Source organism: Bos javanicus, chromosome 11 (assembly GCF_032452875.1).
Source record: "Bos javanicus breed banteng chromosome 11, ARS-OSU_banteng_1.0, whole genome shotgun sequence".
Taxonomy (NCBI): domain Eukaryota; kingdom Metazoa; phylum Chordata; class Mammalia; order Artiodactyla; family Bovidae; genus Bos; species Bos javanicus.
Window position 1 is genome coordinate 73,907,620 of NC_083878.1, and position 24,773 is coordinate 73,932,392.

Sequence of the window (24,773 nt, forward strand, 5' to 3'; positions counted from 1 at the left end):
TAGCCCACGCACGTTTTATTTGACCCAGGCAGTATTTTAAACATTAAAAAGAAAATTAATTGCCAATATTTCAAAATCAAGAAATTTCACATAAAAATCTGGAGTTTTGGCTTCTCATGGAAAAAAAAACCAAACTAGATTTGGTACGACAGTGAGTTTGCAGAATGCTAGTGGTTGCTGAACTGGGGTGATGGCTGTCTCCCCACAGGCCGGTTGTTCTCTTTGCTTTCCATCAGCCTTGGCCGCGCCTGCTCACTCTTCTACAAGACCTGCGGCTCTTAGGGATCCACACATTGGAAGCCCCTGGCCTGGGCGCTCGAGGGCAGCAGGTGCCCTTGTGGGTGTTATAATCGCCGTCAGCCTTTCCCAGTGCAGATGTCCTAAGCCCACCACAGTTCAGCAGACGGGACTGAAGTTCAGTGGTGACAGAGTCGGGGAGGGGTAGGGCAGGTGGGGGTGGGGTGTGCACTGCCCAGCCCAGACCTCTTCCTCTAGGGACTTTTTGGCCTAGCCCTGGAGCCCTGGAGCCCTGGAAAGTTGCCCACTTTTTTCTTTCAGGTTAAGCCAGCGATTTCAGGGCCAACAGAACTGTAAACATGTTAGTAATGAGGACAACTAGCATTTGTACAGGGCTTCACAGTTTACCAAGCGCTTTCTCATACATTATCACGTTTGATCCTCCCAGGGCCCTGCCAGGTTGTTTTGCATATGTGCATTTTAATTTCAGAATGCCTTCCTTCCAAGAGTACATGATGGGGAGTGAATCAATCGATTAATTGGCGTGACTTAATTTCGCATGCTTCCAAACCTCATATTCATGCAGGGTAGAGAGCATCTCCAGAAGAGATTTCCCAATTTATTAAAAAAAAAAAAAATCTTTCATTCATTTACTATTCAACTAATATTTACGATGCCCCCACCACGTGCAAAGGGCTTTCTGAGGTACTCATTCTGCATCTGTGGTTTTATTTACTCTCTCAGTCTTCTTCAAGAGGTATTATGAGCCTCATCTTAAGGTGGGAAAAAATCAAGGCTTAATGAGATGTAGTGACTTGCTCAGGGACCCCAAGCCTGTTGGCAGATTCGGAATTCATTCGTCTTGGTCTCTAGCTTCAGAGTCTGTGTGCCCTTCCCATGCCCCCTGCTGTTCTGGGGGGTGGGATTGATGTGGCGGCTGGTCCTGAACTCAGCACCTCTGGGGATGTGTCCTGACACGCAGAGGAGTGGCCATGCGGCCTGATTTGAAACAGGAAGAAAGGGAGAAAATGCCATCTCCCTTTACAAAGGCCAGATATACAAGAGCAGAACTGGGAACCCACCGGCCCTGCCCACCAAACAGGCAGCTCCTGGGACCCCACCATAGCTTGCACCCAGCTGAGGCCCAGGGCTGGGGCAGGCCTTCCTGCCTGTTGGGATGGAGCCAGCACTGTGAGGCTGCTCTTAACTCGTGAGAGTTTGCTTTCGGTTTGGGATTTCCCTGTCCTCCGTTCTCAGGAGCAACTCCTCTAGTTGGTCAATAGGGGTTTATTAAACACTTACTTGACGTGTGCCGGGATTTGGGGAAGCTATCATGAACAAAAACCTGGTTCTTGCCCTGGAGGACCTCAACAATCCACTGAAGAGATGGACATTAATGAGAAATGCACACTTACAAGTGTGTGTTTATACACAGAGATAAGTTCTCGAAGAGAAAATAAACATGATTCTCAGAAACTGTAACAGAGGAGCCCCAGACAAGCTGGGCTGTTACACCTAAGCAGAAGGATGAGCTGGGGTTTACCAGGGGAGGGGAAGCGCAGGGAGGGGGTGAGAACAGGTGGGAGGGAGCAGGGTATCCAGGGACGTGACAGAAACCCACACGTGTGTGGAATGGGGGGAGGGAGGGAGAAGGGTGTTTGACAGGGGGACAGCAGATACAGCTAGCGCAGCTTCAAGGCTGCCCTCTCGAGGGGTGACATGATCCGCTTTACGTTTTGAAAAGATCCCTTTGCCATCTGGATCCTGGGATGGAACAGAGGGGCCGGGAAGCAGGATGAGCAATCAGGCGCCGAGGGGAGGATGGCAGATCTGGAGAGCTGTGGATAAGCGCCAGGGACAGGAGGGGGCCGGGCAGAGATGATGTCAGGGTGACTCCTGGGTTTGGGACTTTTGCACATTGAGTGGATCCTTCTCAGACTCTTAGTACAAAGTGCAGTGGGTGAGAACGTCCCGTGTGTCCTTGATCTCCAAAATTTGGCCTTGGAGCACTCCTGTGTGGCCTCAGCTATTGAGGCTGTGGAGATGCTGGCAGGGATCAGAGCTGGGATCCCTGAAGGTCACGGTGAATTGCCTGGATGCGGAGACTGGTGAGCTGGTACCTAGAGGGGTGGGCAGTGGCCTACTGGAGGCTTGGCCACCGGTCCAGCAGTCAGCCCCATAGAATGCATACGCAGCTGCTTGGTTCCAAGAAGGAAGGAGACTGAGGCCCCAGGGAGAAAGTGACTTGGCCATGGTCTTTTCAGGGGCCCCATCTGTCTCTCCCGGAATCCCTCTCATTATTTCCTACACAGGAAACATGGAGGACTTTAAAGCAGTCTTGGCCTGGGCACCCTCCTGTGTGCACGTAGGAGCCCCAAATCCTGATAGTACAGCCAGGAGAAAGGAGGAACAGGGGAGATGATGAGTAATAAGGACAAGAGCCACCTGGACAGGCAGGTGGTGGCCTTGGAACTGCTCCTGCACTCCGAGCATTAAGGCCATCATGGTGATAGTAGTAATGATGGTAATGTAGCTCTCTTTTTTACTGAATATTAACCATGTGTTGAGTGTTCTATGTTCTTGCTACTCAAAATGGTCCATGGACCAGCAGCGTCTCCTGGCATCACCTGGCAGGTTACAAATACAGAGTCTCCAGCCCCACCCTAGACCTACTGAAGCAGAATCTACATTTGAAAGAGATCCTCATGATTCTGAGGCATATTAAACTTTGAGAAGCCCTTCTCTTTATGTAATTCATTTAATCCTTGCCAGCATCTAAGGAAGACTTTTATTATCCCCATATTTCAGATGGGGAGACTGAGGGTTCAGACAGGTTAAGTTAGTTACTGAGATTATACAGCTTGGTGAAGGGCCAGATGAGGGTCAGCACAGAGCTTCTCTCTGCTTAGACTGACACACTAGTACTCGGCTAGTAACTACCCTCTGAGGCCAGCCTGACCTCAGTCCTGTCATTGGGATTTTGGTTCATTTTAAAGGGAATTTGGAGGTGACCCCCTGGCAGAGTATAGCCTCAGACCAGCAGGTAAGTGTTAGAAGCACTCTGGCCTCCCCTGCCCCCAGGACCTGAGATGCCCCAGGGTTATGTCCAAGCCTGCCAGGGCCATCCTGGAAGACGCACAGCCACCTGGCCCAGCCTGCGACCCTGGGTCTGGGCCGGGAGCAGATGGACGGCAGAGGGACTGTCCAGAGAGCTGCTGACCACCCCCTGACTCGGGACAAGCGCTGCATTCTGAAGCAGCCCAGTTGGTTGTTTTGCTGGGCCGGGCTGGAAAGTGTGTGTGCGATATCACTCAAGTGGGCATGCGCGGAATCTGTCAGGGAGAACATTCCAGAAAGAAGCCAGTTGGAAACCGCATGAGGAAAAGTAGTTCTGTTTCGGGGAGCATGGGGGCTGGGGAAGGAGGAAGAGGGGAGCCTCAGGGTGGTGCGATGTAAAAAGGAGACAGCCGGCTTGGGAGTCAGGAGCCCTGAAATCTCAGCTCTGGCAGTAAGTCCCTCGGCTCCCCGGCCCCCCGCCCCCCCCCCCCCCGCCGCGCCTCAGTTTCCCCCTCGAAGGGCAAGACAAGTACCCCATCATCTCGACAATTCCTTTCAGCCCCGATTCTCGGTAATTCTAGTGAACAGAGGATTCTCCACAAAGCCAAAAGCCACGGAGGGTCCCCCGGAAGAAAGGTCCCAGGCGCCGCGTGATACGAGGGTGGGCGCCCCCTCCTGGCCGGCCCAAAGCCTGGCCGGGTGGAACGCCGGGGGTCTGAGAGAAGTTGGGGGGCGGGGACCCCGGGGAAGGAGGGAGGCCCGGAGAAGGCGGGCGGGAGGGGCAGCCCTGCCCCAGAAGGCACGAGAAACAGTTGAGGGGCGTGGGGGGCGGCTGGCAGTTGTGAGGCTAGAGGGCCTAAAGGAAGCACGAGGAAGCGACAGGGAAAGTCCGGTGAGACGTACCTTAAAAGGCCGGCTGTGTACACAGCGCTGGCGAGTTAACACGCGCCCCCGCTTCCTCCCGGCGCCCTGGGCATCTGGCACCGCGGGGTCCACACCTCCCAGCAAACCCGCAGGTGCAGCCCTGCCTGCCCTGTCCCCAGGCTCCAGGTCATCGAAGCCCAGAGTGGAGCCGCAGGTCTCCCTCGGTGAGTGAGAGAGGGGGAAAGAAACAGCCTCTTCAGGGGCCTGGGGATTCAGAGACCTTCAGTGCTGTGGCTGGTTTCCGCCTCACAGCCAGGAGATGCAAGAAGGGCTGTTTTTTCCGTTTTGGGCTCTTTGTCTCCCCTTCACACTGCCCACAAACCCCCTACCCCCAGCCTCCCAAGTGACCTTGAGCCAGCCGTAGTGACCTTCCTGCTTTGGGGCCAAGCTCAGTAATCTTGGCTTCAGACAAAGGAGTTCTGGGGCCCAGGTGAGAGGAGGCTCACCCCCCCCCCACACACCCCAGCCTCCCTGCCTCAGCACCCCCAGTCTCCAGCAGGAAGCTGGAAGGCATAATTAACCCAACCCACAGCCAGGCAGGGCTGCAGACTCTGGAGTGTGCCAGTGAGGAACCTGAGAGGGACAGGACCAGCGTAGGAGCTCCAGGACCTTCTGGAGCTTGGAACCTGGAGAAGGACAGGAGAGGATAAGGCCTCCCTGCCCCAACCTTTAAAGGCTGTACTGCTGGGGCTTCAGCCCCCAGGGGAGCCTTCCCTTCCAGGAACTGGAGTCCAGGCCAACTGAGGAACTGTGGGGAAGAGGAGCAGGGAAATGCTGTCTGAAGCATTAGCGGGGTTATGTACCTATCCTCAACGAGGAAAAAGCTGGGAGAGATTACAGAACGACTGTGGAGAGTGGGAATCCAAGGCTTCTAGAATAAAGACAGAACTCAGGGACCTGAGAATGGGGTACAGAGGCAGATATTCATGGTAGAAGCATGGTGTTGAGAGCTGCAGGAGCACCTTAGAAACCATTTCCAGCATCTTTATTTTGCACATGAGGAAACTGAGTCTCAAAGAGACAAAGTTGCTTCAGTAGTCTTGCTCCAGTCCCCATGCGCCCCCATCCTCCCACCCCCAGAGCATCTTTGCCACACCCCACACCACGCAGTCTGGCCTCCCCTCCAGTAATTGAGCTCTCTTGACTGGGAGTAGCCAAAGGGGCTCTTTCCAGACCCTCCTGTGTGCCTGACTCACTCCATGGGCCAGAAACCACAGCCCTGGCTTTTCTGTTGTTCCTTTGGGTTTGGGCCTCCAACCCTGCCCAGGTCCTTTTTCTGCCCTGGCTGCGCTCTGAGTCCTGGGGCCAGCATGATATAATGCCTGGCACACAGTAGGCCATCAGGTTTGACATAGGTGCGACCAAATGGTTGGAGAAGCCCTATCCCCGAGGCAGGGACCCCAGGCACAAGGTGAGGCCTCTGAGCCACTCCTGTAACTCTGCCGACAGTCCCTTTGTTCTTCCCTCTCCACAGGCAAAGAACAGAAGGAGACCAACATCGAATCCATGAAAATGGAGGCAAGTGTTTTCCTCAACCCCCAGGGGCTCTATGGATCCTGATTCTAGGAGAAGAAAGCCACCGCTCTGACCGACTGTGGCGAGTGTGTGTGAGGGGAGCCCGAGGTGGCCCCTGGCCCCTTCTGTACTTGTCCCTCCGTGAGGAGCAGAGGAAGTGGGTGTGGAGGTTGGAAGGCCCCCAGCGAGGCAGCCAGCTGGTCCCCACTCGAGACCAAGCACCTCCCCTTCTGTTTTATGTCCTGCCCCACATCCCGCCCCCATCCCTCACTCCTTCCACCCAGGCAGGGGCTTGTCCCTCACTCCAGGGCCGGCATCTCTGGCCAGGAGTCAGAGCTCCTGTGTTCTGTATGAGGTGAGTGCCTCCTTGGTTTCCCCTCCAGGAGGAACGACCCTGCAGCAGGGCTGTCCATGCCCACCTTAATGCCGGTCTGTCTGTCGTCTCTCTGTCCTAGGGCTCCCGGGGCCGGCTGCGGGGTGGCCTGGGCTGGGAGTCCAGCCTCCGCCAGCGGCCCATGCCGCGGCTCACCTTCCAGGCGGGGGACCCCTACTACATCAGCAAGCGCAAGCGGGACGAGTGGCTGGCACGCTGGAAAAGGGAGGTGAGGTGCCTTCTCTGGCCTGGGCCCCAGCCTGTCCCACAGAACCGGGAAACTGGAAGTTAGCTTCAGCCACCGTCTGTGGCTGTTGTCAGGCCCTGGCTGAGCCTCAGTTTCCCCTTCCCCTTCAGGTTAACCTCTCACTCTTACAGGGAACTGCTGGCTCCCTAGGCAGTGACTGCGCGTCCTTTGTTATTTCCACAAATGTTACTGGACTCTCAGCGTGTAAGCAGGCAGTGTCTAGGCCTCAATGCACGTATAATTCCTACCCTCATGGAGCTGACATTGTGATGGGGGACATGGACAGAAAACAAGTTAGAGCTCTTATTAGAGTTGAAATAGAGAGTAACAGAGGCCTGCTTTAGGTGGGGTGGTGTGGAGAGGCTTCTTGGAGAAGGCGGTATTGAAGTTGAGACCGGAAGGAATAAAAGAGCTGGCTCTGTGAGTTGTGGGGTGGGGGAGAATATTCTAGGCAGAGGAAACAGCACAAGCGAGGCCCTGACTTGTTTGGTTGTGTAAAAGACCGGTCTTCTCAGAGTGAACCAAGCAGGGGAGAGAGTGGGGCCAGACGAGAGGTGGCGAGGGGAGGTAAGCAGAGGCCGATCATACAGAGCCTTGAGATCTGGGCCGGAAGCTGGTTTAACGCTGAGTATCCTGAGAAGCCCCTGAAGGTTTCTATGCAGAGGAGTGATTTGATGTAGATTAAAGGAGCAGCAAAGGTGAAGGAGAGGGACAGATCTGGGCTTGCTAACCAATGGGAAGGATGTGGAAGGGGGGAGGATGGACACGGCCCACAGGGGTAATGCGTGTGCTGCTGCCTCAGGTGGGAAGACTAGAGGAGGAATGGGTTTGGGGTGGGAGGGAAGCAAGTGTTTAGTCTGAGATACTAAGGTGCCCGGATCCCAGAGCAGAGGGAGGTCCAGGCTGTAGATGCAAAGGTGGGAAGGCATAGAGCCACAAACACTGATGAGCTCACCTAGGAGACTGGAGAGAACCGAGATGCATCCCGGGCTCGGTCCACAGAAACCCTGCAGTTATGGCCACATGAGGTAGGGGCAGTGGCAGCAGCGGTATTGAGAAGGGGCCTGGGAGGAAGAGCCTGGGAGAAAGGAGAGAAACTTTTCCAGAGGCAGGGGCCACCCTGCCCCATGGAGGCTGAATTGAAACAGGCTGTTTGCACCTGCCCACCTGGAGGCAGCCGGTGACTTTTCTAAGAGAGGCTTCCGTGCAGATCAGGAGGGAGGAAGCCAGGCCAGGGCTTCAGCAGTGAGAGGCGGTGAGGCGGTGGAGACCAAGGGGCGAAAGCAGTCCCCCCGAGCAACCACTGGGGGACTGCCCTCCTGTGTGTCTGATAAGCAGAGAGAAAGCGTGTTGACCAGGAAGGGAAGGGACGCGCCATGAATTGCCACCACCTGGGGCCTTTCACCTTCACTCTCACTGGTCTTTACCCCAGGCCTACAAAGGAGGGTGTTATCCCTTGTACATTGTGTGAGAGCTTGCTCTAGAGAAAGTTCCAAGCCAGGTGGGAAAGAGAGAGGCTGGTGGCTACTTGATTGTTTCCATTTCCTCTGGGATCCAGGAAGGCAGAAATTTCTCTCCTGGAAGAGCTTGGAAAAGGGACAGGACAGCCTCTGCAAGGTCTCTGAGCTTTAAGTGTGGTCTTTGGGATGGAAATTTCGTTCAGGACTTGGGGCTATTCCTCTGTGGTCGGTGGGAGGGGCTTTGCTTTTTAACTACTTGTTATGTGGGAGTCTGTGCTTTTGCTCTCCTTTAGCCCTGGGGCCAGAAGCTAGATATAATGCCTTTTACACTTGAAGGGCTTCCAGAAATTTGGTGATCCTTAAACTGTACTTAAAGAACATTTATGGAGGCCTGCCCTCAGTTGCAATTAAAAAAAAAAAAAAAAAAAGGCAGTCTTTTCTTAACTCACAGGGAAAAGTAAGATAATAGATACATTTTCTCAATCTTAAAATTGCCACTAAAATTTATTTAAAAAAATTTTTTTTGGCTGCACCACGTGGCATGTGTGATCTTAGTTCCCGACCAGGGATTGAAACCGTGTCCCCTGTGGTGGAAGCACAGAGTCGTAACCCCTGGACCACCAGGGAAGTCCCCCCAACTAAAACTCAGGGTGAGGGATCGGGCACCTCAGGCAGAGCATCGCCAAGGAACATAGACTAATTCTGCCTGGGGTCACCTTTGCATCAGCAAGAGGTGGCTTTTGGCTTTTAAAGGATGAACTTGAATTTAGGGAAAGGGGAGGAAAGGCGAGGTAGAAAGAGACTTACAGTATGTGCAGAAGTTCAGAGGAACAAGACTGTGTGGTCTTTTCGGGAATGGAGGTCCATGGTGGTGGATGAAGGAGCACAGGATGCAGGCTCAGAGCAGCAGGAGGGTGGCTGGGGAGCTGGGCTTGTGTGAAGGCTGTGGGGCTTCACCTGACCCCACTCTGCCCCTGGTCCACATGCCTCACCTGTAGAGCCTTCTACCCTCAAAATATCCCCCTCGGCTTAATTTCCTTTTCCCATGACCTCCCTGATCACTCCACACTGTGAGGTCTGCTCTTTACCATCTGAGTTTACCTGCCACCTTAAGCTTTAAAAAAAAAAAAAACAACTAAGAAGACTTAGAATATCTCAAAATAAATGAAATTTAAAATAATTGGATGAGAAAAATGGGGCATTTCCAACCCCTCTGCCGAGGCAGAAGTGGGGGTTCCTGCCTGAGCTGGGATGCTCATGTCTGTCTGTCCCATCTCCTATTCTCTGCACCTCTGTACTCATCCTTGTAAGGATTAAATTCTGCCTTAATCGTGACCAGGCCCTGCAACAGAGCCAGCAACAACTCTCCGTTGTCTCCCTATCATGTCAGAAATCCTCTGGCTGTTTCTCAAGACTTTGACCCTCACTGTGACCTCCACAATGGCTCCACCCCCCGAACCCTGCCACTACCATTCTCTAATAGAACAGTCCCTGTGAGAGACCGGGTCTCCCCTTTCTACTTCCTTCCTGCTTTTGTTTCTGCTATACTTTCCCCTCTTCATTCTTCAGGGTTGAGTCCGAGAGCTGTTGCCTCCTCCAAGAAGATCTCTGGATTCTCTCTAGTCCACACTGCCCTCTTCCCTTCTCTGCACTCCTGTAGTCCTTACCGTTAATATTGTGGGGTTTAGCAGTCAGTTATATTTCATAGAGTATTTTTCACTAACTCTTACATGTCTTCACCAGTTATGCCAAACCTGATAATTGGGCAGGGAGAACAGGCTCTGTGAATAGCTGTTGGTTGGCTAAGCAGTTGGGAGGTGGGTAAATATGAGACAACTTCTTGGGGAGCTCGGGCCCAGGCCATTGGTTTCTGGGGGTGCTGACAAGTGTACCTGGAGAATAGTGTGGGGCTGGGGGACTGAGGGCAGGCTCCCATGGGTAAGGTGGTGCCTGAGTCTTCTCCATCCCACATTCCTGCTGTCCCCACTGGGTCGCCACTGTTCTTGAGCCAAGGAGAACTTACCTTGGCCTGGCAGAACTAGCCCAGGGCGGGGTGTGGGGAGGAGAGACGAGAGGCACCTTCCCCCAGAGGAGGGCAGTTCCAGACTCTTCTTTCTGTTTTCAGAACAGTGTGGCCCTGAAGGAGCACTTTAGGCTTAGGAAGGGCTTTTCACAGGTGTTACCTCATTAACCCTCACGAGTGCGAGGCAGAGGCCTGGCCAAGTGGCTGGAACTGTCATCAAGCCAGAAGGCCTGAGGGCTCCCTGTGTGTGTCAGTGCTGTGGTTTTAGGACGCGGTTATAGCCGGTGATGTTATGACTCTCTTTAATGTCTTCACCCCAACCGATTCTAAATTGCTTCGGGGTCAGGAAACCATGTCCTGCTCTTCTAGAATCTTGCCTCTTTCCTGGCTTCCAACCCAAATGGAGGGACTCCTGCATCCTCAGACTTACTAGATGTTTAATACGTATTAAATACTGATAGCAAGTAATTGGGGGCTTCCCAGGTGGCGCTAGTGGTAAAGAGCCTGCCTGCCAATTCAGGAGATGTAAGAGATTTGGGTTAGATCCCTGGATCAGGAAGATCCCCTGCAGGAGGAAACGGCAGCCCACTCCAGTATTCTTGCCTGGAGAATTCCATGGACAGAGGAGCCTGGTGGGCTGCAGTCCATGGGGTCAAAGAAGAGTCAGACACAACTAAAGCGACTTAGCGTGCACACAGGCAACAGTAATCTTCTGTCCACATACTCCAGTCTGTCCTCTCCTCCCTTCTCTCTCCTGCACTCAGAGCCCCCTTCTCTCCCCATAGGCAACACAGCCTTCGCTTTCCTGGAAGTGAGTCCAGGTGCCGACTTGTCCACTCACTGGACCTGGGACCTTCTGCATCACTTGACCACCCCATCCCCGCCCCGCTCCCCCGCCACTGCTTCTGCCCCTCAAGCTTAGGCCCCAGCACTGTTTGTAGACTTTGGTTGTACTCTGCTGTCCTGTGTGCGTCTCATCTTCATGGAACCCCACTCACCAGTTTGTTTTCTGCTTTTGCCCAACCCAAGCTTGTTCAGCACAGGCCCTCTGGGCACCTCTGCCCCCAGGGCTTGCCGTTCAGGAGGTACTCTGTAAAAGTTTGCTGAATGAATGAATGACTACTTCTAATCTCAGAGTTGTGTGGGTTAATAAGGTGTATAGAACATGTACAGCACAGGGCTAGAATATAATAGGACATGCATAATTCTTTAAAACTGATTTATATAAGTATTACACAAATACATTCTTTAAAAAAAAAAAACAAAAAACAACCATCCCTCCCAGTGACTTTTAATTCCCCTACCAGAGGTATCTGGTGCTGTCTTTATCCATCTATGTGTGTGTGTAAATTTATAAGTTTGCTTCACAGTTGCTTTTTTTCGCTTTTCCTTTTTTATATAAATAGAACCACACTATAGTTTCGTTTTACAGCTTGGTTTTTCACTTATGATAAGTCTGGGCAATCAAGCCACGTAATTACTGTTCTCTTCCACCGTATGGATTACCATGATTTTATTTAACCATTCTCTTATTGGTGGACATTTGTGTGGTTTACAGTATTTTACTGCATAAGCACCACAGCAGTGAACATCCTTGGTCATGTCTCTTTGTGCATCTGTTTCTCTCAGATAGATACCTAGAAAGAGAAATGCTGGGTTGAAAGGAATGTGTATTTTGCATTTTATACAGTGTGCCAAATTGTCCTCCAAAAAGGGCAGTGCCAACTTAGGCTCCCGTAAACAGGGTATGAGAAGATTTTCACCTGTGCCAACATCAATATTTTGCTAATCTAATGGGTGGGAAAAACACTATCTTGCTATGATTTTAATTGGCATTTCCCAGATAAGTGAGGTTGGACATCTTTTCATATGTTTATTGGCCATTTGTACTGCTGCTCCTGTGAGCTGAGCAAATGTTGCTTCCTTTTGCTTTATAACCCTGCAGTCTCAACAGACTTGCTTCCTGTCGGCCCTGGGAAGAACAGCCTGAGTGTTCAGCGGGTCATCTCCTGCTGTGCTATATTCCATTTAATAAGCTATCCCCAAGCACCTTCGGTGTTGGGGGGTTGAGGGTATTGTGCCGGGCACTTTGAGAAGAAGGAGATGAATTAAGTGTGATCTCCTGGGCTTTAGTACAGGAGATGTGAGAAATGGCAATGTAAAGTAGACCTTTAAGCACTAAAACCAAACTATTAGCCAAGTATGTGGGTAGCAGTTTTAGGGGATTCCAACTGGCAGACGTTCCTAGCTTATTCACCATATAGTATATAAACTAATGAAAACCCGAACCCTTACAGGATGGCCTCAGAAATAACATTGCCCTTAAAGGAGATGATGCTTTTTAGAGCCGATGTGACACGTGTACTTTACCAAAAGGCTGAACGAACACCTTTTAAAGGCACTGTTGTGACAGCCTATAATCAGTAGTGAGTTCCAGGGCTGGCCCTTAGGACAGGCTGTGAAACTGTCATCACAGAGGCACCCGTTGTCTCTTCAGTGGACCAGCTGTTCGCCCACTGGAATGTTCACTCCATCTGGTGGGGCGGGTGTGAGGTGGGCACAGAGAGAAGAGCGCTGAGAACAACCCCCACTTTTTAGTGGTGAGAAAACAGTAACGAGGTACTGGGTTCAGCAGTGCCACAGCCAAACCTGAAATAGGCCAGAGGGGTAGCTTTGTGAGCATCTCCTTCATCTCAGGTGGCTCAGCTGGTAAAGAATCCACCTGCAATGTGGGAGACCTGGGTTTGATCCCTGGGTTCCATGGACTGTACAGTCCACGTAGTCGCAGAGTCAGACGTGACTGAGCGACTTTCACTTTTCACCTCATCTCAGGGACAGTGCTGGGAGCGTTAACTTCTGCCACAATCCTAATGATAAAGTAACTTTGTATTTCAGGTTTCACAAAATAGAGACCACCGCTGTGGCCCGGCCCAGATCAGAAATCTAAATCTAGGTCAGTGGGCTAGGCCGTCCATGTGTGGTGTGTGCTCAGTCATGTCTGACTCTTTGCGACCCATGTACTGTGCCAGGCTCCTCTGTCCATGGGATTCTCCAGGCAAGAACAGTGGAGTGGGTAGCCAGGGGATTTGCTTCTCCAGGGGATCTTTCGACCCAGGGATTGAACCCCCATGTTTTGCCTCTCCTGTATTGGCAGGCAGATTCTTTACCGCTGTGCCACCTGGGAAACCCTAGGTGGTCCATGAGCTAGTCCAGCGGTTAGGAATCCATGCTTCCATAATAGGGGGCTGAGGTTTGATCCCCAGTTGGAGAACTAAGATCCCATATGCCATGCCTCAGCCAAAAAAAATTTTTTTAAATAATAAATGAAGCTAGGTCAGTGCAGGTACAGGAAACTCCTGCTAATCCTTCAGCTCGGTTTAGTGGGTTCACCTTCCCCTAGGAAACAAGACTCGCTACCTTGTAAGGAAATCCCATCCTTGCTGGCCAATCATGCCCTGTTCCTGTTCCTGATGCCTCTTCTGTCAGTGGGTGGAACTTATGCTGGTCCAGCATCCTTGGGAAGGCGCTCTTGCAGCTCTGAGCCACTGTACTCCCCCAGTCTGTGGACTGTTTTCCCTTAAATAAAGGACATCAGACTTGTTACTAAATTGTATTATTTTTGTCATTTCACAGGTATACTATTCACAATTACTATAAGAGTTAATTTTCATCCCTATTTTACCACTAGGAAGCTAAGACTCCTGTAGGTGAGGAGGTAAGAGCCATGTGGACATCCTTGTGGACAGGCCTGTGGGCTAAACCAGACTCCAGATCGCAGGCTGCTTCTGTTTCACAAACAACTCCACTAGAACTGGGTCTTCCTGGTTTTCAGTCTTGGCTTCCCCTGAAACTATAGGACGGGGTTGGAGGGAGCTCACTGGCTCAGCCCTCTGTCCCTGCCGCCTTGCCCCACCTCGGCCGCAGGTCTTCAGGCCGCAGGGTCTTGCCAGGTTTGGGTCCCTTTCACCCTGGGGACCCCTTCCCCACTTCCTTCTCTACTCCTTTGGTCCTGAGCCTTTGCCCTTGAACTGCTGTTTTTCTCATGATTGGTTTTGATGTTGTGAAATCGGATTAAGTAAATGGAATGAGATTCAGGAGGCCTGGTTTCTGAGTATAGCCTCTGCTGCTGCTGCTGCTAAGTCACTTCAGTCTTGTCCGACTCTGTGCGACCCCATAGATGGCAGCCCACCAGGCTCCCCCGTCCCTGGGATTCTCCAGGCAAGAGCACTGGAGTGGGTTGCCATTTCCTTCTCCAATACATGAAAGTGAAAAGTGAAAGTGAAGTCGCTCAGTTGTGTCCGACTCTTAGCGACCCCATGGACTGCAGCCTACGAGGCTCCTCCATCCATGGGATTTTCCAGGCAAGAGTACTAGAGTGGGGTGCTATCGCCTTCTCCGGAGTACATCCTCTACTCAGGATCAATTTGAGAAGGTTGTTCTCCTCTCTGTACTTTAGTTTCCTCGTTTGTAGCAGGGCACAAATAGACCAGATGACCCCTGAGATTCGGAAATAGCATAATTTAAGGGGAGGCGGACTGAAGTCATGAGCTGTAGCTCCCTTTGTCTCCTTGTATGGACGTCCTAAATTAAATGTTTGAGTGAATTCTCATACCTCACATACATGCTTCTTTTAGAGGCACATACATAAAGCATCTTAATAAAGATGCTTAGAAAAAACTTTCACAAAATTCATGTTTTGTGCTAGAATCTAGCTTTCCTCTTCATGGTGGACCGCTTTTATTGTGTTTGCTGCCAGGATCAGAAATGGCAGGGCTTGCTACTCACCTGGGCGAGGGAGAGTCTTGAAGCCACCACTAAAAAGGTGATGTTGCAAACACACCCCTAACAGGCACATGTTCCTGGGGCATTTCCTCAGCTCAGAAACTGCACATCCCTGTTCTGGCTTTGGTCACCATGTGCCTAGCTAGGTCTGCCCCTTACTGCTCATTTTCTCTTCTTTAGTCACACGATCACCCTCTATCATTTTGAGAGTTACAGACCTTGACTGAGCAAATACTTTGTGCTCAGGCTTTCAGAAAACTCCATATGCATCTGGGTCTCCGCCACTTTCCCACATTTTCTAGACACTAAAGAGACACGTTTAAAGGAAGGTCAGAATCCCACCCTGGCAGCGGTAGGCAGTTAAGTGCTGCAACCCAGTAAGGGTTGGGATAGAAATAGGAGGAAAGGAGCCATGGGAGCAGCTAACTAGCCCTGCCCAAGGAGGCTGGGAAGGCCTGCGTAGAAGAGACATCTTGCAGGCTTGCTACTGGGATAGGAGTTTTCCTGATGGGGACAGTGGGGGAAGGGCACTGAGTGGGATCTAAAAAAAACCCTCTAGGAGTTTGGGATCTAGAGCACCTCAAGATTTCTTGCATTTTTATTTCAGCTTTCAGAAACAACCTCATAGCCCTCGCTGTGAGGCAAACAGGAGAAGATCCAGTGGTGCTATTCTCTCTTTGCTTTCATGATCAGAGCATTCGTTAAGGAGGTCCCTAGGATGCTCGAGCACGGGGGGTTCAGCTGGACTGTGTGACTCTGTTAAGGAGTAGTCTAGATGTCGTAAATGGACTTGAGTCTGTATTTACTAAATACACGCAGTACCATGCTGGCACTGGAGGAGACAGTGGACACGGTCCCTGTCCCAGGGCACACATGGTCTAGAGGAGGAGGTGGGAGTGCCCACTGTGAGCCACAACATCAGATGGAGCATGGGCCTCGGCCTGTGCTTCTGCCACCAGGAGTCTGGTGAGCATAGAGGAGGGCAAGAGAACTTCTGGGGGAACTCCTGGAAGGTTCCCTGGAGGAGGTGTCCTTTGAGAATTCCAATAAGGATAAATAAGGAAGGCGTTTCAGGAAAAAGAAACACTGAGGGCAAAGACAAAGAGGCATGAAGCTTCTGGGTTGGTCAGGGAACAGCGTGAGAGCTGGTAACTAGGTGTGGGAATTGGCAAGGAAGTGTAAGAAGAGATAAAACTGCAAAGGGAGATGGTCAGATTGTTACAGCCTCCCTGTCATAGTGAGAAACGTGGGCTTCACTGTGCAGGAGGGAGCTGGAGTGTTAGAGAACCGGATGTGTATTTTGGGAAGGTAACCCTCCCTGGCTGCAATGCAAAGGGACCCAAGGAAGGTTAGAAGAAGGACCAGTTAGGAGGGCGTTTCATCTGATTTTGACGAAGGGGCCAGGCAGTGGGAGGCAGACTTGATAGAACTGATACAGTTTGCCTCTGGTTGGAGGGAAGGGAGAAACTGGGCTGGTATTTGGGGGCTGGGGTGAGTAGTCATTATATGAGCTAGGAAATCCTGAGCTAGGGAGGAAGAGCAGGTTTGGAGCAAGAAGGTGGTATGGACTTTCCATTTTCTTAAGGATTTATTTTGATGGTCAGAAGCTTTTCATTTGAACAAAATCCAGTTAACCAAATTCTTCTTTTATTGGAGTGTGTGTGTGATCTCTGAGTTCTCTGCCTACCCTAAAGTCATGAAGATAGTCTCTTAGGAGGAGTAAATTTTATTTATTTGTCTGGCTGTGTCAGATCTTAGTTGCGGCATGTGGGATCTTTTGCTGCAGCATGCAGGCTCAGTAGTTGTGGTGGGCAGGCCTTGTTGCCACGTGCCACAGGGCTCAGACCCACATCCCCTGCATTGGAAGGCGGATTCGTAACTGCTGGACCACCAGGAAGTTCCAGGAGTGGACTTTTAAGTTAGGTTTTGGACAAGCTGCTTTTGAGAAGCCAGCAGAGTGGCTGACAATGGGGAGGGGTTTAGCAGGCACTCAGGAGTCATCCTCTAGGAGGGTAAGTGCAGGCTGGCGAGCAGGGAGAGAGGACCAGGGTAGGGAGGGTCAGCTTACCTACCTGGGGCTTCTGGGAGCAACCAGCTGGCAGGAGTGCCAGAACAACTGAAGGACCACTAAAGACCCTCTTTTCACCTGTCTGTGGAGCCTTTTAAAAGAGTTGCCTTTTAAACAGTACCTAGATTCGCATAAACAGGAGACTGCACTTTTTTATTCCTACTTTTGCTTAATCTGAGTTGAAAGTGAAAAATTAAAAATACACTGCCCATTATTCCTTAACTAAAGAGTCATATAGCGTCTGTGAAGAGTTCTTATTAAGGGACGGCAAGTCAGAAAAACAGTAAAACTTGCTCACAGTGTGCAGTTGGCATGGGAGAGGGGGAGGACCCGGATGGCCAGAGACCTGACGGGTTAGAACTGAGTGACTAACACACATACATTCTGGAGCTATGAGGCGGAGACCCTGGTGTGATTCCTGGGAAATCTGATTCTCTAGTCAGGTGCCCATGGTTCTGGGGCTTGTGCAAGTTTGAGAACCACCCAGCTTCAGGTGATCGGAAGTAAACCAAACCCGACACAGAAGTGTAGTGAATAGTGTTACTTGCTCCGCCATGTCCAACTCTTTGCGACCTCATGGACTGTAGCCTGCCAGACTTCTCTGTGCATGGAATTCTCCAGGCAAGAATACTGGAGTAGGTTGCCACGTCCTTCTCCAGGGGATCTTCCCAAGCTGGGATCGAATCCAGGTCTCCTGCATTGCAGGCAGATTCGTTACCACTTGAGTAAACCGGGAAGCCACCTGACACAGAAGAGATTCCTCCAAAGATGCATTTATTGTGTCACCCACCACCTGATAGTGAAGGACAGGGAAACCTGGCATGTTGCAGTCCATAGAGTTGCAGAGTCAGGCACGACTTAGCAGCCGAACCACCACCCCCGCCCCAGTCACCCTCACAGGGTCTTCCTGCACATTCGCATTACCTGGGAGTCTGTTTTAACCATTGCTCTCTGGGCCACCCACCCTGGATTCAGTACACTTGGACTTTAGTTCTGGGCCCAGGCCCAGATCACTCCGAAAGGTGTCCAGGTGATTGTAAGGGCTTGAAACTCAGGCCGTGAACACTGAGCTGTGGAAGGAGTATGGGCTCTAACGCCGGCACAGCTAGAGAACTGTTTCCCAATAGAGGTGGGGGGAGAAGACCGGAAAGGACTTGGTGCAGGAATTCAAATGTTTCCTTTGGGATGGAGATGGTAGGCGGTCCTAGTGTTTTCAGCAACGGGTTTACCCCAAGGCTTGTCTGCTGGGCTCCTCCTGGGTCTTCTCTTTGGACCCTGAAACTTGAGAGGGTCTGCATGCCTGAATCTGAATGGTGGTCCCTGGGGTCCCTCCCTTTGACCCCTGGAGCCTGGGGTGGGGGAGGGGAGGAGAAAGCAACCCTGGCGGTTCAGGTTTACCTGGTTCCTTTGGACCCACACCCCCCAGGTATAAAATTAACAAGTCTCCCCAGAGTCTAGTTTGTAAAGCAAAGTGACTGTACACGGTCAAGCTAACTTGTCGAAAGGTTCTTTCCAAACCTCTTACACGATATGCCCTCCTGACTTCCTTTGACCTTACCTGTAATACTCAGCAGATATCTGTCCCATCAGACTGATTAAGAAACTAAGATCCAAAGAAGCTAGGCACTTACTGAAAGCTTTGTCATCAGCTGTGATCCTCTGCTCCCATCCTGCCCCTTCTATTCTTTTTCCTGGCAAGGGGCAGGTGAGACCTGGGGACCTGCAGCACCACTGCCTCCACCCTTGCTCCCTGCCCACAGCCTGCACTCGGCTCACAGGCAGGGCCGTGCTCACCTCGCAGCTCCCAGTTAGGGGCTGGAAGTGATGGGGCGGGAGAGTCGGGTTTGTGGAGAGGCCTTCGTCTTAAGGAGCAGACCTGGAGCTGTCGGGAAAGAGGGGGCAGATGGGCGAGGGCAGAAAGGAGGCTGCAGCTGAGGCTTCAGGAGCTGCTGGCAGGTCTGGCAAGTTGAGACTTCCAAGCATGTAGTGACTGGGAAGGGACGGGGGAGCCAGGAAGGAAGGGATGGGAGAACCAGGGAGAGAGGCAGAAGAGATGGAGACGTCAGGGGTCAGCGAGGAGGTGGCTCCCAGACCCTGCATTTTACTCTGGATCAGAATGTTTGTCAGCAGTGGAATGTAGAACAGGCAGGAGGCCCTCGGCGGCTCGCCTCCCTAACATGTGTGCATACAGCTGTGCTTGTGCATCTCGCTGGGAAGCTAACGCAATTGCAGATGCCCCCAAAGATCTGCTGTCTGAGAAACCTGGGAGGCTGGGCCCTGTCCTGGCTCACCGTCTCCCATCCTCCCTTGAGTCCTCCTGCCTTGACTGGTTCCGGCCGCCTCAGATTTCCTTCAGCACACAGAGAAAGCATCTCTACCACATAATTTACCATCTAATTGCATGCTGTGTTGAATGAGCGCTGTGGCTTCATGTGCGGTGGGTCCTGGGCACACAATTAGGCTGTGAGGAGTAACAGGAGGGAGGTCAGCTCTTGCACTGGCTCTGCCCCCTCCCTCCCCAACCCCCAATCCCCCTCCCCTACGCCTCCCCCCGCCCCCCCGCACCACACCCCCACCCCCCCATCGACCCACCCTGCCCTAGCTGGTGTGGGTGCTGCTGCTGGATCCTAGGGTTTTGGTGTCATTCAGGCAGGCTCAGAGGTTGGCTCCTGGATAAAGCACAGCCTCCTTATAGTTCTAAAAGTAGACTAGACCGGCAGGGGTGAGGGGTTTTGAGGGGGTGGGCTGCCCCTGCCCCATGGCCTTTGCCTAAAGATGAGCCTCTCTTGGGTCCAGGTTTGGGGATGGCACCAAGCCCAACCAGGCCAGCACACTGCAGTTTCCATGGTGACCCTTTTGGTTTCCTTCCTAAGGAGGATAGATTTCCTCTTTCGGTCCAGGTCGTGTGCCTGGGCTGCCACCACTCTGAACACTCTGGGGACCAGGCTGCCCAGCTCCGCTCCCCTCCACTTTCTGCCAGACAGGACAGTTTGTGGAGAGGCTCAGTTTTAAGTCACAGTCCAATATCAGACATCAGCATGTTCTGGTTTGAAGGGGGAGCAAGAGAGACAGGCCCAGGAGAGGGGGCGACTCCCCTCCTTCTACCTCTCCCTCCTCAGTTTTGACCCTTTGGGTGGGCTTGGTCCCCTGCAGGCCTGTTTCCTCATTTGTAACAGCCAGGGCCCTTGGTGATCTCCATACCTGGTTGGAAGCAGAATCACTTAGGGGGAGGGGGTTTTAATAGATTCCTGAGCTCTACCCCAAGCCAGCTCATCGCCATAGGTGGGCCTAGGAATCTGTATTTTTAAAAACCTCCTTGGGTGATCCTGATACAAATGAGTTTGAGATTCTCCTGCCAAGGTGACCTCTGAGGCCCCCAGAGGAAGGAAAGGAAGCTCTGCCTTGTGCTGAGGACTGCCTGGCCTTTCTGGGGTCCCCGGAGCTTCCAAAGAGCCCATCGTAGGTCACTCTTGTCAGGAAGCCGGTGTTTCCTAGTCACGCTGGCTAAGCCAAGACTAGGCCCCCACCTTTTCCCCACAGGAGAAGCCAGGAGAGAGAGGATTGGGGGGTGGGGGGGAGGTTGCCATAACAACCAGCTCCAGGCAGAGGCCTCCCTTCCAGGGCTGGTACTTCACCCCAGCAATGGTGGTTTCCATGGAGATGGGTTACTGAGGGACAGGGGGAACATTTGCCCCACTTAGTATATTAGTCAGGAGCTGCCAGAAGGCAGAACCATCTCTAGGTGGGAGCCTTGGACCCCTGTCAACTTTGAGTCCCCCTCCCCACACCCAGCTGTGGCCTCTGCTCTCTGGGTGCAGGTCTGACGCTTTCTCCCCGCTTGGTTGCTCTCTCTGTGACTGGTCTCCCTAGCAACAAGTCCTGCTAACTCCTTGCTGTTGGCTCTGTGGCTATTTTTAGCTTCCCTGCCAGCAGCCCAGTCCTGGTCATTTGCTTGCAACCTCCATGTGGATGGCAGGGGAGCAGGAAAACAAAGATTCCCGGCCTTTTTCGGGAGCCGTGGACCCAGACCTCTTAAGCACCTATGGGAACTTTGCTGTGGAAAGTATTTGCCCTCATTTGGGAACTTGGTCAGTAGACTCCAGATGAGGCTCTGGAGACAGTGTTGGATTCAGTTCAGCAGACACTGCTTTAATCCTCTACAGTGTGCAAGAGGCTGTGGTCCACACTGCTTCCACGTGAACCTGAGTGAGAGCCAGGCCCTGCCCTCTAGGGATTTTTAATCTTGTGAAGAGGAAAGAGGAGTACACCTTAGTCCAAGCAAAGATCGGCACGTGCTAGGAGAGGATTACACGGTGCTCTGGGAGTATGGGGGAGGAGGCGAGACAAGGGAACCTTCAGGTGGGGAAGGATAAGGCTGAGGGCCCAGAGCAGCACTGTCCAGGAGAATGTTCTGCAATGACAGAAATGTTCTAAAATCTATGCCCTCCGCTACAGTAGCCTCCCTCAGCCACATGGGCTCTTGGACACTTGGGATGTGGTTAGTGCAATGAAGAACTGAATTTTCGTTTTAATCTTATTTCAATGAATTTAAATGGCTTTGTGGAGCCACTGGCTCTCACTGGCCAATTCAGGTCTAGAGAAACCTTCATGGTGGAGGTAACTGGTGAATTGGGCTGAGAAGGATAGGTAGGCTTTTGACTGGTGGAAGGTGAAGGGGAAGAGCAAGGAACGGCATGAGCAAAGGCACGGAGGCAGGGAAAGGGCATATTTGGGAAACAGCAAGTGGGTGGGCTGAGTGTAGGCTGTGTGAGGTAAGGGCTGCAGATGGTGGGGGCCTTAAGTGCCATGCAAGGAGCGCAGGCTGTAATCAGCAGGTGGTCAGAGGTCTACTGTGTAGCATGGAAGCTTCTGAGCTATGGGTGGAACGGCAGGATTGGAAGAGACATCCATCTTGACCTTGTGGTTCTTGTCTAGATAAGTTCTCATTTGTCATGGGGGCAGTGGGAATATTTGTGTATCAAGAAATGCACAGTGCCTCCCAATATGTGGCTTTGCAGATGGCTTCCCGGGATCCTGGCTCCTCTGATTTTGAGTTCAGGGACTCAGGTGCTAAGTCCTGTTCAGTGGACGCCACATAACCTCCCCACCTCCCACTAGCACTGGATTTTATGACAAAGCATGCCTCAGAACGCTGAACTTAAGAGTTAAAATCAGCCAGGCAGTCCCACTTGCGCCCGTGGGAGCTGCTGCTCCTGGGGGGAGGATCACGACTTAGCATGTCATCTCCGCTCCCCAAGCTGGAAAGTCAGCTTCACAGTGCTCCCCACACTCATGCTCCCAGAGACACCCGGATGCTCAGTTTACAGATTTATAATAGGACTTGTCCTTCCAACACAGATCCATCCAAGTGGTTGTCCCCATTTTATCTGGCAACTTACCGGTATCAGAGTCACTGGAAAATGTAATTAAAGTTAGAAGTTTGCTTGATGAACACAGGATCAGTGCTGAGTCAGGTGTCCCTAAGAGGTATTTTCATCAGGCCTGTTGGAGCACTGCAGTCTGCCTGCCAAACAGGAAATACGCCCTCTCTTTCAGGTTGCCCTCTCTTGGACCATGCTGGGTACTTCCTCTCCAACGCTTCTTTTAGCCTCTTGACATCCACCAGATCTTCTTTTCATCCAGGGGTTCCTCCTTTCAACATACTTTTAGAACACGTCCAAGAACCTGGCTCATTTTACATGGCTCTGCTATTTTAGGTTGACTATCTTTATCTTGATCAAAAGACCTATCCCAATAACCACCCTGGGCGGGTTACTTTGGAAGGTCGAGAACATATATGACCTGAGGATCCTAGAAGGCTGCCCTGGTTTTTTCCTGACCTTGGGCTAAAGTCACTTCTTAGCCTAGATCTTGGGATCTCTTCTGCTTTGAGGTCTCTGTGCCCACCAAGTACAAGGTAGACACAGATCTCAGTCTGAGTGACTCACTGTATAGAAAAGGGGAACCTTTCCCCTGGGTATAGCTACAGGAGAGGGGTGGTGCTGTAAGTAATAAGAGGACACCTTTGAGTTGAGCTTCCTTTTTGCTTAAGTTGGGAGCTATGTGGAAGAGGTAAGATTTGGGCTTAATTTTACTAAGCCCAATTTTTTATTGAGGTATAGTTGATTTACAATATTATGTTTCAGGGGAACAACATAGTGATTCACAATTTTTAAAGATTACACTCCATTTATAGTTATTATGGGGTTCCCTGGTAGCTCAGCTGGTAAAGAATCCGCCTGCAATGCAGGAGACCCTGGCTCGATTCCTGGGTCGGGAAGATCCCCTGGAGAAGGGAAAGGTTACCCACTCTAGTATTCTTGGGCTTCCCTGGTGGCTCAGACAGTAAAGAATCCGCCTGCAATGCAGGAGACCTGATTTAATCACTGGGTTAGGAAGATTCCCCTGGACGAAGGGACTGGCTACTACCCATTCCAGTATTCTTGCCTGGAGAATTCCATGGACAGAGGAACCTGGCAGGCTATAGTCCATGGGGTCGCAGAGTTGCACGTGACTGAGTGACATACACACACACAGTTATTATAAAATATTAATTATATTCCTTGTGCTGTATATTCTTATAGTTTATGTTAAACAATAGTTTGTACCTCTTAATTCCCTACTTTTATCTTGCCCCCCCCCCCCATTCGAGCTTAATTTTAGAGAATGAGAATAAGGAAGTTTGGCAGCTGGAGGGAGAAGCCACTTTTTGAGTGGGCCAAGGGAAAGCGAAACTGATGGTCCTGATCCGTTCTGACACTTTTGAGTCCTGGCTGCATACACAGGTGTCATTACTTACTGAAGACCAAGACCACGGAGTGTAGAGTCTAAATGTTTACCCACATAACAATGGAAAGAGAGATGTCATAGGTGAGATAGTGTTTTTAAAGAGCTGGCCAAGCCAGATCAGAAACTTCATTTTGAGAGGATGCCTGGGGTGAGGTCTAAAGTGGCTTGTTAACAGGGCCTGGATGCCGGGGAGGCATGAGTGAGAGAAGCCAAGCAAGTCCTATTACATTCCTCAAAGTGTGAGAGCAGGCAAGAAGTATAAACTCATGGAAACTGTACCAAGCAGGTACCTTGATTGGGTTGAAAGATGGCTAAGAGCAGACTAGGGCCTTTGTTGTGTGGAAGGGTTCCTCTTTGCTGTAGAGGTTCTGGGTCTTAGGGCTGGGAGGGGGTTTGTACTGCCTGGGTGTTCTGTGGAGAAGGCTCTCTGATGTGGGGTCCTCTTCCCTTTTCAGAGCCTCCTTGTTCTCTGATGGCCCCCAGGAGGGTGCTGAGCCCTGGCAAGGATGGTGGGTTCTCCTCACAGCACATCTTTTGACCTCATTATACCAGCACCTGTTCCAGCTGGTTTGTTCTCACTGTCTGTGGCTGAAAGCCAGGCACCTGGGGGCATTATCTCCTTGAGATGCTGGTATCCCCGGCCTGGGAGGGCAGACGTCATCACTCCTGTTTTGCAAGTGAAAAAAGACTTCTTGGAGTTAAGTGGCTTGTTCAAGGTCACAGGGACAGAACCAGAACTCCAGTCCTGATCTGTCGAGCAGTGCAGCCGGCCACACAGCCATTTCCTGCTGGGACATTTACCCTTGGTTCCCCTGCTCTGCCTTTTAATTCATCTTGCAAACTGAAACCATGCTAATCTTTTTCCAAAATACCCATTCACCTCATGTCAGAAAACCTGCGGTTATTCTTCACTGCAGTAGGATATATCCATTGACATCTCTTCTCTGCACTTTCGCTTTAGTTGTATTGAGGGGATGGGAGGTGGAGGTGGGCAAGGGTTTTCCTCCCTTTCCAGCCTAACATCTCTTATTTCCTATCTGGCCAGCCTCAATCCAGATCTGATTCATCCTCCAGGTTCAGTCTCTGCTCCATATTGATCTCATTAACCTTATTTATCACTCATACTACTTTTTTTTGGTTGGCTTCCAAGCCATCCTAGCCCATTGGACTTGGTATTGGTGGTATAGTTCTCTTTAGAGATGCTTTTCAATGACCTTTTCCAACTACTCCAAGTCTAGTTGAATTTGTTAGCTCCTTGAAGGCAGGGCCAACAGTGTCTGCTTCTGGGTTGCTGGGGA

General features: G+C 51.4%; 1 protein-coding gene across 13 annotated transcripts in view; it reads left to right on the forward strand.

Annotated features, from left to right (window-relative positions):
* The window catches only part of DNMT3A (DNA methyltransferase 3 alpha), a 102,334-nt gene that overhangs the window by 53,496 nt on the left and 24,065 nt on the right, over positions 1-24,773 (forward strand). For 11 of the 13 annotated variants that reach the window (XR_009739503.1, XM_061433099.1, XM_061433095.1 and 8 more), the window contains 2 exons: positions 5,693-5,736; positions 6,189-6,335. Coding sequence is in view for 12 of the 13 variants with exons in the window: in XM_061433099.1 (XP_061289083.1) it covers positions 5,693-5,736; positions 6,189-6,335 (191 nt within the window). In the remaining variant the exon portion in view is untranslated. Of the gene's footprint in view, positions 1-1,908; positions 3,746-4,057; positions 4,383-5,692; positions 5,737-6,188; positions 6,336-24,773 lie in introns of those variants that run through there. The other 2 variants (XM_061433105.1, XM_061433104.1) reach the window with 2 other exon arrangements.